At 39.4% G+C, this 13461-nt stretch overlaps 1 protein-coding gene across 1 annotated transcript in view; it reads right to left on the reverse strand.

Annotated features, from left to right (window-relative positions):
- Positions 1-6617: 6617 nt before the first annotated feature.
- mob3a (MOB kinase activator 3A) overlaps positions 6618-13461 on the reverse strand; it is an 8798-nt gene continuing 1954 nt past the window's right edge. The window contains exons 2-4 of the mRNA XM_014007352.1: positions 12668-13221; positions 9821-10023; positions 6618-7093 (exon numbers count right to left, since the gene is read on the reverse strand). Coding sequence (XP_013862806.1) covers positions 7064-7093; positions 9821-10023; positions 12668-13085 — 651 coding nt within the window. The 5' untranslated portion in view covers positions 13086-13221 and the 3' untranslated portion in view covers positions 6618-7063. The remainder of the gene's footprint in view (positions 7094-9820; positions 10024-12667; positions 13222-13461) is intronic.

Consider the following 13461-nt stretch of genomic DNA (forward strand, 5'->3'; position numbering starts at 1 on the left):
GTGCAGAATTTGGCTTAAAGGTGTCATTTCCCAGTATTTGATGAATGTAAATATATGAAAGTTTGTAAACAAGGCGGCTGCAGCTCCTGCCTTCTGGGGTGTGCAGTGACGCAAAACGCAGCCGTTCTTTAGAGCCTCGACGAGGAGGTTGTTCAGATGAAGGTGGTGACAGTGTGTCATGGTTGTGATAATGAAAGGCACCCAAGAACTCTGATGTTGCAGAAACAGTTTCTCTGTTGACCCATCTGCTGCCCGAGAGAGAAACATTCCCTCTCACGTGGCGTGCTTCTGTAGTATTTCTAGATGATTAAAAACAACCCGAGGTTTGTGGGCTTTTTCACATTTATGCTGTTTGGAAATCACACAAACTGGTCGTTTATGTTGCGTTAGTTGGCACGAAGTCGTCTATTTACAGTATGTGTGTGAAGCTTTCTGTCCTTGCATGTAAATCCCAGCACTCTGCAGCTCTGACGAACTGTTTATCAGCCTTAGTTAAAGCCATGTAAGGCCTGCTGCCAGTGGTCAGCAGTCTTGTGACTGGAGGCTCTCTCCTCCTCTTTTTACCTTCCGCCCCTCAAACATAAACCTGCCGGTGGCAAACATTACGCAAGATTTTTTGGCTCAATCCCTGTAGCCAAGAGCACACAGTGTAGTCGAGGCTTTCCGCGGGCAAACAAGATCCCACTTGGAAGTGTTTGGGTTGTGCGGGAGTCACTACAGGTCGGGGTGGGGGGAGACTGGAGTGGGCTGTCACACGAATACCTGTTGACAACACATTGAAGATGTAAAAGGCGCTCATGCACGAAAGGTTCCAGGAGAGATAGTCTTCTCTTTTTAGTTTGAGGCATTCCAGTCTGAAATCTAATACAACAGAGGTTGTTGTGCACATACCAGTACATCCAGAGAGGAGTCCACAGTGTTCTTCCAAAAAGTCAGGCTGATTCTTTTTCTCTCTTTTTTTTNAGTTGACTGTGCTGAAGTCTGCTGAAGGAGCTAAAACAGGGTTTTTAAAGGAGCAGAACACTAGCTGAAGGCTAAAAAACAAAACGCTGCATAAAGACTAACAGAACAAAGAACAGACACTGAAGGCTAAAAGAAACATAAAATTAGCTAAATGCTGAAAGAAGCAGAACACAAGCTAAAGGCTAAAAGCAGCGGAACATTAGATAAAGGCTAAAAGAAGCAGATTACAAGCTAAAGGCTAAAAGAAGCAGAACACAAGCTAAAGGCTAAAAGCAGCAGAACACAAGCTAAAGGCTAAAAGCAGCAGAACATTAGCTAAAGCCTAAAAGAAGCAGATCACAAGCTAAAGGCTAAAAGAAGCAGATCACAAGCTAAAGGCTAAAAGAAGCAGATCACAAGCTAAAGACTAAAAGAAACAGATCATAAGCTAAAGCTAAAAGTAGCAGAACATTAGATAAATGCTAAATGAAGTAGATCACAAGCTAAAGCTAAAAGAAGCAGATCACAAGCTAAAGGCTAAAAGAAGCAGATCACAAGCTAAAGGCTAAAAGAAGCAGATCAAAAGCTAAAGGACAACAGAACACAAGCTAAAGGCTAAAAGCAGCAGAACATTAGATAAAGGCTAAACGAAGTAGATCACAAGCTAAAGGCTAAAAGAAGCAGATCACAAGCTAAAGGCTAAAAGCAGCAGAACACAAGCTAAAGGCTAAAAGCAGCAGAACATTAGATAAAGGCTCAAAGAAGCAGATCACAAGCTAAAGGCTAAAAACAACAGAACACAAGCTAAAGGCTAAAAGTAGCAAAACAGATAAAGACTGAAAGAAGCAGAACATTAGCTAAGGTTTAAAGAAGCAGATCACAAGCTAAAGGCCAAAATCAACACAACACAAGCTAAAGGCAAAAAGCAGCAGAACATTAGATTAAGACTGAAAGAAGCAGATCACAAGCTAAAGGCTAAAAACAGCAGAACACAAGCTAAAGGCTGAAAGAAGCAGAGCATTAGTTAAAGGCTAAAAGAAGCAGAACAGTAGGTAAAGGCTACGCAAAGCATAATAGTTGCTGAAGTCTGAAAAACAGAACACTCATTAAAAGCTAAAAGAAGTAGATCACAAGCTAAAGGCTAAAAGAAGACATAAGCTAAGGCTATAAAAAGCAGAACACTAGTTAATACACAAATGGCTAAAACAACAGAGAACGATGAATTGTTTTTTGCACAATAAACAAAGATAGATAATTTCTTTAGCTGCAGAGAATGTGTAAATATAAAACACTAAAACAGGAAGGCTGAACCTGCAGAATTTATAAGAAAACCCAGTCTCGCTGTGTGGACATTGATGGGAGCACAGGTGAAAACCTGTTTTTGCACCTTCATTCACGAGAGTGACAAACCTGCAGCGTACATTCGTCAGATTCACGTCATGCATGTGTCAAAGGCCAAGACGATCAGTGAGCCACACGTAGCCTGAARACGTGCACGGTTACAATCATCTGCATACTTGACTGGAGCTGGAAGGTCGCGGYGCCCCTGAGCGCCGATGACACCTCAGGGTAAACCCTTCCACGAACAAAATACGACTTAAGAGAAAGCGGCTTCCAGTTGGGAAGACACATAAACAYAGCTTCTGGCAGAAACAAATGAGTTTCAGGTTTTACAGGATGCTGGTTGGACGACTGTTACACACGCAAAAAAATAACTCTCTTGACGCAAAGTTGCCAAAACATTTCGCAACAGCTTTTATTTGGCTCCAACTTTGCTCATGCAGAGTTTTAGAAATGCTTTTGTGTTCAGTTCTTTTTGTTTTTTGCACTTTGCTCTTTGTTACCTAACTATGTGAAACAAACTATTTTGAAATCAGTCCTGCTTTTAAACTTYTGGAATGCCGTTTGAAATGGGAAAACTGAGGTCAGCTCAAAAAAAAAACACGAATAACTTGCTGTAATGACTTTATATTTTCCTCAGAAGATCTTTTTAGTGCAGGAACAGCACTTTTGGTGATTCTGAAGGAGATGTTTGGATAGTTTCCTTGTTATTTCATCATCTGTCAAAAGAGGAAGCTGTGTCGCTAAAGATCCTAAAAATTCCTTTGTCTCTGGGCCCTTTTTCAATGTGTCATCATCTTGCTGAACCTGAAATTAATAACGTTTGGATCTCCTCCAGCTGCGCCAACGTGAGGCGTCTGAATCACGTGCCTCAGAAGAACCGTTACGGGTGTSTGTGAAGAACCCAGGGCCTGCTCAGTCACATTATCTTTACATTTTACTTATAATATTAAATAACCACCATCCAAAACAAAAGTCAGACATTTTTGCTGCATGAAAATAAAACCGGCGAGGGGTTCATTTGACTGGCTGCAGCCACAAATCCCCTCTCCCGCCTTGTTCATCCTCACTTTTTGTCACTGCGGAGCCCTTTAAGGCTTTCTGGTACATTCCAGAAGAAAAACACACAGTGAGGGAGGGAGGGAGGAGAAGAGGAGCAAAAGGCGGGCTGGTTTTGGCACATCTCACACGTAGAACGCAGAGGGAGGAGCCTGTAGGGGCAGCGAGGAGAGAAGGAACAATCCTGTAAAAGGATCAGGTTGCAGGAGGCAATGAGGTCGCCCCTGTGGGTGATGTTACTGTGGCAGCAGGTTACATCATGTTTGTTTTTCTAAAAAAAAAAAACAACATGTACGAATCAATCCAAGCCTTGTGTTGAGTGAAAGAGATGAAACTATGTTTTCCACACAGGCAGAAATGCAAGTGGATTCAGAACATTCCCTTGGACGGTCATTGTGGTCRTACATGTATTGCGGTTGAGGTCAGAGAGGGGTTATTTTTGAACTGGGGATTTCCCAGTGGGAAAAACTCCACCTGCTTTCACTCCAACACTCACACTGGAATGACCGAACAAACATTAAAGTGTTTTAGGACGGTAACACTTGTTTCATCCGGCTCGAACCGTCTTAGCATCGACACGAGGAGCCAATCATAGCCATTATTAGAAGAAGAGGACTGTGAAATGTTACAGTTGTGATCGTGGATCGATGTCAGCCTTCAACAGGAACATGGCAGCAGCACGTGCGARGTGTCGGTGTCAGCGAGTTTGTGCCCCCACGGCTATTTCAGTGTTTGAGAAGCCCTCATCGTGTGGGAGGAAGAGGAGTGGCAGCGATCATCTCTAAACCTATCCTTTAGTTGTGACTCAAGCGCAAAACTCCTATTTCTTATCGCTAAGTTTGATTAAAAAAAACATTACTTTCTTCCCCTCAGAAATAAATTGAGATCTTTTTGCTTCCTTTAGCTACCTTTAGCTAGCATTTTGCTCATGTTCCGCTACTTTTAGCTTTAAAGAAGACATGTCCTACTTTTAAATCCTTTTTTCTTCATTTAAATCCTTCAGGTCTACATAAAGTGGAACTGCAATGCTTTGGTCTGAGTTCCTCCTTATTGTAACTCCACAAGCCCCCCGTTTCTGAGGTCTCAGATTGACTCGTTTTGATGCCATCTCTTGAAATCCAAACCCTGCCTCCCTCCAGCTTCCAGATTGGTCCATTCTAGTTTGATAGAGGGGTTCACGACTATATAGCGGTGCAGAAACATTTTATTTACAAATGAATTAAAAGSTAACAAGGGAAGACTCCATCCAGCCTTACATGTTGGAGCCAGAGTCTGACCCAGAGCCAGAGGAGAATGAAGACCACCAAACTGTTGTTGGGTCAGTCCAGACTTCTTCTTTTTTTTTTTTGGCAGTTACGTCACAAATATCGATGTAACATTTCAGAAAATGTCATAGAAAATAGAGAAAACTGAACAGAATATAAAAATATTTACGCAGCACTGGGAGAAACTAAGCTCAAATTTTCCACAGTACACAACAAAATGTATTTAATGGCTAAAAATRTGGATTTTGCATACGTCTCCTTTGACATAGTTTCAGCTTCTTTAGCAAAGTCGTCCAGCGCTCAGCAGTCTCACTGCCCTTATACAGAAAATTGTTTCTTTAGTTCTATTGGAATTCTTATAAACTCAGCACAGAAGAAAATTTGTTTAGTAGATAATTTCTTTGTTGTAACGATGCTYCTTGGCAATATGTCCGGATGCAGCTCAGTAAWYCAGGTAGAAAAAAAAAGTAGGTCCTCTGGATGGGTTCTTCTATTGTGAAACGTTTCGTTGAACGTTGAACCCCCGCTTGCATTCACATGACACGACACRGGTCAGKTGATGGGGCACATGACCCTCTATGAACAATAGAGCTAATCAAGCCTATTGTTAGGCGATGGCCCTATTTTGCATGTGGCTAACCTGTTTGTCCATGTGGAGGCAGTGCTTATAAGGCTGAGTTCACCTGAAACTCATCAGACTGAAGAAGTCTYTTGGAMGAGAGACGAAATRTTTCAYTAAACAAGAACTCATCCAGAGGACCTACTTWTTTTTTTGTTTTTGACTTCATGGTAATAAGCCTTATAACATAAGAAAGCCTTTTAATTTCCATTTTAAATGGTGCCACATATGTGGGTTGAGCACATGGAGAATTTGTCAAATCTTCTCTGCCAAGCAGCTAATTTTGCTGTAGGTACTGACACTTGTTTTGAGCTTCTGGTCCCCCCCCAGGTGCTGCTAACCAGGTGCCCCGTCTAAGATTAATTTGTTACAACATAGAAACTATACYGAACACAAATGTCCTTACTTCTTGTGTTAAGTTTATTTGGATCAAGTCATAAAGTTCTCAGTTGTTTTGGTTTTTGTAACTTAAAGGTATACCTTGGTGTTTGTTTGCAATGCTTTATAATACATGACTCCTTTTGTTTTTGCTGGTGTCTGTGTGGAAGCTTGTGTGGGTGTGTTCGATTGTCTGCAAACTGACACCGATGCTAATGAAACTCAGGAAGTAAACACTGGATCGACATCTAGAACTTTAGAGTCAACTCAGCTCCAGACGGCCACCACTTCMACATGAGCAACATCTCTTAAAAAGTTCATTTAATCAATCAAATGTCAGGACTGAGCRTTGCCTCTAAACCTGCTTTGTTTTTTTTCCCCACCTTCAAACACATTCAGGACCGGTTCTGACCCGATTGCACAGAACAGGGATCATTCATAACAAACCGCCCTCTGTGTTCGTCACAGTACAGTCTGGCCTGTTTCTTACGTAAGCGGCTCAGTCCAAATCAGGTTTGTGACTAAAACTGCTCCACTGGGCAGATCTTGTAAGAGCTGCAGCAGTTAAATGTAGGATAACAGGATTTGCATCAATAAGAGTAGTTTTTGGTGTCTGACGCCACCTGGTGGTTGTATTTTTTTACTTTTTGGAGCGTGATTGAATCCTGAGCGATGTTACGTGAGGTTTAGGTCTCGTGTGACCTTCATCTGTCAAGCGTATCTGCAACAAACACCAGCAGGTTTGACATCTGAGAAGCTGCCGGGTGGCTGGAGGCCCAGAGTGTAACGCAAGACGGMCCGGATCACGTCTGAGTCACCAGCACGCCATCACCGATTTGATCAGTTTTAAAATGATCTCATGATAAAAACCTAATACATGCATGTGTTTATGTTAACATGCTTGATGTATACTTTTATATTTTGTATGTCTGAAATAAAAAAAMACATTTGATTACAGTAAAACTGAAATATTTTACCTACAAGAAAAAAAAATTCGGATTATGTGAAGCTGCTTTACTTAAAACCAGTCAGTTTTTATTTAAATATTAATGGACTAATTCAAAATAATAACAGAGAAGAGATCACTTTAATGTTGCAACATGATTTTATAATCTTACAGTAAGAAATCGTCCTAATTTGAGATCATTTTAAATCAAAGAGAAAGTTGATAGTATCCTGGAATGATTGCAGTTCAAATAAAAATAGAAAAACATAAACACAAACATACACCTTTTAATACTGTGCTGCAATACGAAGTCTGAATGGATTTTTCTCTTTTTTTTTTAAAAGGAACAGAACGCCTCACTCTTCAAGGTTCTTTGTTAAAACCTACAGTATGTGGCTAAAATAGATTACAGTACTTAAATATAAAAATAGACTCTGAATTTGTTTGCTCTTCGCACTCGGGTTCAGTCTTGAAGATGGACGGAGGCGTTCATCCGACGTGTCCGCAGGTCCCTCAGTGGCACATTCGAGCAGTCATCTCTTTCTGYACACAACACAGATCAGAGAAAAACACAATATAATCTGGAAAATCTGTASAAGAAGAAAATGTTTTATATATAAACTAATGGGGGAAAAAAGGCCAGGTTTTAGAGTAAAATGCAACAGATCAGAGCAGAAGAAAGAGCTATTCAGGAGGGAGTACAGCTTGCACTAATCACATGAGAAGAAAATGACGAATCACAACAGAAATTAGGTCAACGAAAAGGTCAAATGATTGCAGAGACCTATTTCCAGATCAGAGAAATGTCTAACACACAGCATAAAAACATCAGATTCATAAATCCTTCAGCGGGAGGAAAAGAGCATTAACAACCCACCCAGCAGCGTAATTATCAGCTGACAGGGTGTGCAGTAAAAAAGTTTTAAATCAACACATAAAACCGGATTTTGCTTTTTTAATTATGGAGAAAATGCAAACTGAATCATGGCAGTGGAATTGCGATAAGTCTGTTTTCAAAAGCGACATGAAATAAAAGTCCTTCATGGTTCGCTTGTTTACCTGCATGGGTGGAAATTTCCATGTTTGTTTTTATCAGCTGGAAAGCTTCAGCAGCAGCAAATTAGTTTACATAATGCAGATTGGGTTATTCCTGCTCAACAGCATGAGTCAACAAGGTGCTAATTCCTTTTAGCTCCTAATAAAGTGACAAGTTTATTTGACTTATTTTTTTTTTACACGAATTTCAGCAATTTAAACATTTAATTTAAATGAAATAGCAGGGATGTGCACATTAATGTAGGTGGAATAGGTAAGTTTTTAATAAAAAAAAAAGAAATTTTAGCTAGTGTTTATAACCACTGCTGCTCTTCTACAGTTTGACCACGAAGCTCACCAGTTTCCTTCTGCTCTTTTAAATGTTGCTACACAACACAGCAGCTAAAATATCTCTGTGAAATGAACCAAAGATATAAGGAAGTCATTCAGTTTAAGATGTGTTTTATATACAAAATTTTTAATGAACAGTTTATTTTGATTCTATGATTCCGAATAATGTAAAAYCTGCTTCAGAACACTACTTTACTTTTCTCTCTTTAAGATACTTTTAGGTACCATTCAACTTCCTAAAATGATCCTTTTCCTGATTTTGGCTTACATTTACTTCTGCTACTTCTAGCTTGTATTCAACTAATTTTAGCCAGTGTATTATAGGRCTGTGTATTGGCAAGAATTTGGCGATACGATACATATCATAACAGAGGGGTCACGATACGATATATCCCGATATATTGCARTAATGTAAACAAGACAATATATTGCRATGTTTTTGTCCAAAAATTCTATTAAATAAAAACATCTTATTGAAATTAAAAAAAGAAAAGCTAATGTTTACTTACAATGCTAATGCTACACTTACTCTCTGGTGCTCAAGAGGTAGAGGAGCCAAATGGCTGGCTCACTGCTGCCAACTAGTGGTCAGAGGCTGAACTACAACATAAAAATGAACGGTTGGCAAGAAGGTTGACATTTTAAACCTTAATTAAAAATCAATACAGGGCTTTAGAATATCGATACAGTATAGGGAAATTAAATCTCGTGATATTTCAGTGTATCRATATTTTCTTACACTCCTAATGTATTACAACTGTTACTGAGCATTTTGAGACTTTTACTGTTTACATAACTTCCCTTGTTCTAAYTAGCATTTTACTCATTTTAACTAGCATTTTGCTACTTAAAGCTCTTAGATTGTCTTTTACAGAGGTCTATAAAGTACTTGAGAAAAATAACTAAGTAAAAGTAAAATTACATGTACAGAAAAGGACTTTGGTAAAAATACATTTCACTGATGAGAAAACTACTTAAGTAAAAGTAATAAAACTGTTCMCAAAAATTGGGAAAGTAAAAGTAAAAGTAGTTCTACACACTCTCTAATAAATAAATTGTTGAATTTACTGACCCAAACTGGTTCCAATAAGCCAGGTTGAGTAAATTGAGCAATATATGTATGTTATTTGCTCAATTTACTCAACTAATCTTAGTGGGAACAGTTGACATGACTTTGTTGAGTAAATCCAACACATCATTTTTTTTAGAGTGTACAATCATCTTCTTTCATGAGTTCAAACATATTTAATTTTGTAATGAGTAACTAGGTGTTACTTCGTTACATTTTAAAGCAAAGAAGTAATTTTTAGCTTTAAAATGTAACAAAGTAAAAGTAGCTATTTAAAAAAATAGTTGGTAAAATTACAAAACCTGAAAACTGTTACTGTTACAAAGTAAATGTACTTAGTTACTATAAACCTCTGGTCTTTTRTTACGTTTAGTTTTAAGCTGGGTTTTGCTACTTTTAGGGTATTGTTTTCTTTAGCTAGCATTTTGCTTCTTCTAGCTACTTTTAATTAGCATTTTGCTATCCTAGCTTTAAACTGGGGTTTTCTACATTTAGCTAGCATTTTGCAACATTTAGACCGTGTTCTGCTACCTCTAACAAGAAAGTTGTTAACATTTAGCTTTCAGTTAGTTTGCTCCATTCAGTTTTTAGCAAGCATTTTTCTCCTTTTAGCTTTTACTTAGTGTTTTCCTTCTTTTAATTTTGACAACTCAATTTCAACTTTCTCAAATTTCAGCAGTCACTTAGCACTCAACACTTGCATTTAAAAAAATGCTGTTTCTGTAGTTCTAGTTTGCCTCATGATGTCAACACATTTACACTTTTATTCCTGTTTTTTTTTTTAAGTCTTCAGCTTCCTGTTTCCTTTGACTCACCAGAGGTTCCAGCTCTTTGTGGTCCGTCAGGTTGAACTCGGTGACAAAGTAATAGAAATGCTTGTAGCAGGTGTTGACGTGAGCCTCGGCACCCATCTGGGTGACACGGTCGAAGTGGTGGATGTAGACGTGGACGAACACCCGGAACAGACGTGACAAAATCTTCTTRGCCACCTGCATGAAGCACTTAGGGAAGGGAGTACCTGGGAGWGGAGCGGAGGGAGAACACTGCGGTCAACCCTACGAGGCTCAGTTTGTTTTAAACTCTTTGCACCACAGAAGAAAAATGCATCTAAWATAAAGTCAGGTCAACTGTTCTGTGTTAATCTTCCCTCCCACAGATTAAACACCAGCTGGCTAAAGGATGTAGCTAGCGTTACCTCGTGAGAATCAACACGACTTGATCTGCAGGATAAACCTCAGCTCTTGGGGCAAGATATCCATTTAATGCRTTGTTTCGCTTTGACCAAATTAACAGCATTGGAGGAATTAGTTTGAGAGTGCGAGCACATGGGAGGCCGTTTCTAATCACGGAGCACTGGACATGGTGTGACACATTTTTTAATCCACTGGCTGGATGTTTCTGTTGTTAAGTCAGCTGCTGAGCCGTAGCACGGGGCATGCAGACATGCACAGAGATATTATCTGACCGAGAAGGCCCCCGACACAGATTAACTCAATCTGTAATGTTTGCGATGTGAAGCTCGGCAGGTAGTCTGATGAATGTGGCCTTGCAGAAATTCTACAAAAAGCGCCACGTTTTGAATGCCTCTATTCTCTTTGTGACATTGTGTGCCCTTTTTTTTTAGATTTCCTGTGTGACTCGAGCTCAGTAAATTTGGCTAAAGATTATCCATTTAAGTCAGCTATTAACTACAAGTAAAAAAAGTTGACTCTGGATTTTGATCCTTAAAACAATTTCAACAACCTTCACGCATCACATAAAAACATGGTAGACTTTTAAAACAGGCTCTGTAAATGATAATAAAATAAAATCCCATTTTATTTTCAAGCAAACTGTTTCTTCATGCTTGTTTTCTGTTTATCATTTAAGCTCCATTATAGGGTCAGACACCCACAGGGGCAACCAACCAGATAAAGTACAAACACATCAATTATTTATTTTATTCGTTTAATAACCGAGACAAATTAATAGACTGAGCATCCGCAGACATTGGACACACCATGGCTTGACTGGATTTGAATAAACCCGTTTAGGTGGATGGTCACCATACTTAAAAAAAAAGCACACTCCATGGACACATTCATTCTGGTTTTAGCTCAGTGATGAGTCCACTAAAACCACGAGTGTGATCTTATTGAATGCAGGATCGGTGTGTAGCATGACCTGCTGTGTCAAACAATGCAGTTTTTTTTGTAAAAATAAATAAAAACACTTTGTGAGACTAAATTATCTTGGCCCAAACAGAACGATTAAGAACAGAACAAAGAAAACTACAAACAGAGGCAAGATATAAAACAGGAAGTTTTCTCCAACATGATAAACTTGTTTCCTGTGTCTACAGATACATTTAAATGAGATCCACCTGTGGGAAATCTAACAAATTTAGTGGCTTTTGAATATAATAATCGAGGGCGTTAAAACTAAAGGGGTGGATTCATATGAAAGCACCACATTTAATTAATCTGGAGTGTTTATTTATTTATTTTTTTGCAGAATTATTATAATCAAATAATCCACTGATTTTCTCTGTGTGGAGGGAATGATCTCTGGCCTCGGGGCTGAATATTTACCGTATTTATTCATGTATAACACTGGTTCTCAACCTTTTCAGACTTGTGTACCCGCTGAGCCATTTTTCCATACCACTAGTACCCCCTCAATCAAACGTAATGATGATTCTCCAAAATTATTTATTTAACCCCCTCAACTCAAACAAAGATAAACATTTTGCCTAAACGGTGAATAAGTAATTAAATAAATAAACCAGGGTATTGCAGGTACAGGAAGCGACAGCGTCCAAAATACGTCAGAAACTCACACAAATGAGCAAATTCCGTGAGATTCCGCGTTTTGTACTGGATTCCATTTTGTCAATTCTGTGATCCAGTCTGTATTTTCCACATTGTGGAAATCATAGGGACTGACAGATCCCTGTCCTATTTTTTTTATTTTTTGTTTTACTGAACTGGGAAATTTTTTCCAYGTACCCCCTGTAATATGCTCGCGTACCACTAGGGGTACATGTGCCCCAGGTTGGGAATCACTGATGTATAATACGATCTCGATTATAATACGATCATTAGGGCTGTGTCTTGGCAAGAATTTGGCGATACGATACATATCATAACAGAGGGGTCACGATACGATATTTCCCGATATATTGCGATACTGTAAGCAAGGCAATATATTGCGATTTTTTTGTCCAAAAATTCTATTAAATAAAAACCTCTTACTGAAAAAAAAAAAGAAATCTAATGTTTACTTACAATGCTAATGCTACCCTTACTCTCCGGCGCTCAAGAGGTAGAGAAGCCAAATGGCTGGCTCACTGCTGCCAACTAGTGGTCAGAGTCGGGAAATGAAATATCGCGATATTTCAGTGTATCGATATTTTCTTACACCCCTAACGATCATCATATTTTGAGCTTAATAAGCATAAATGTCTAATTCACAATAACCCAAGTAGAACTACCCCCCACCACAACCACTTTATGGATGATTTTTAGGGTTAAATTTCTAGTATTATACATGAATAAACAGTAATCATATTTATATTTAGGCTAATAATCTTTAAGGAAAAATGTGTCGAACTTTTAACTGTCTACTGTGAGAAAGGAAACGCAGGCAAGTAAAAACTATGCGTGGCTAATCTCGTTACTTACCGACATTGGTGGGGAAGATGTTCTCATTGTTGATCTGTACCTCGATCCAGTCCATGAGCAGGCTCATGTATTTGGGGGCTGACAGGGCCGTCGGCCTCTTGTACTTGTGCTCGTCCTGCCAGCGGTATTCGTACTTGGGCCCGCCGGACATGACCGGGCAGGTCTGGTCGGTGCACGAGTCACTGATGGTGCCATAGATGAGGTTGATGCGGTTGAAGAAGTCGACCACGTGGACCGCCACCCAGTCGTTGAGGTCCTCGCCGTGGGGCAGCTGCACGGCCTGCTTCAGGTCCAGGCCCGCGTTCARGGACGCCTGCGCCTTCTTGTGGAGCTCGAACCGCTGCGTCCCGGGCTCGAACTTGCGCTTGGGTCGGAATGTCCTATCTTTGTTGAAGACTTGTTTCAGGGCCATGGACATGGTCGCATGTGGTGGTGCAGSGTAATTAGTTTGAACACCTTTGGTGAATTATTTACTAATGAAGCAGTCAAAGCTTAGTGTGAATGACCTGTAGTTGTGGAAGTCTTCTGGTATTTGTCTGAAACCAATCTGGACCCTGCACAAAAGAAAAATAAAAGGTTTAATACGGTTAATAATAAGGCTGTGTATTGGCAAGAATTTGGCGATACGATACATTTCATAACAGAGGGGTCACGATAAGATATATCCCGATATATTGCGATACTGTAAGCAAGGCGATATATTGCGATATATTGCGATTTTTTTTGTCCAAAAATTCTACTAAATAAAAACCTCTTACAGGGAAAAAAATGAAAAACCAAAATTCATTGTCTCA

This window comes from Austrofundulus limnaeus, unplaced genomic scaffold, assembly GCF_001266775.1.
Source record: "Austrofundulus limnaeus strain Quisiro unplaced genomic scaffold, Austrofundulus_limnaeus-1.0 Scaffold41, whole genome shotgun sequence".
In the NCBI taxonomy this organism is placed as follows: Eukaryota; Metazoa; Chordata; class Actinopteri; order Cyprinodontiformes; family Rivulidae; genus Austrofundulus; species Austrofundulus limnaeus.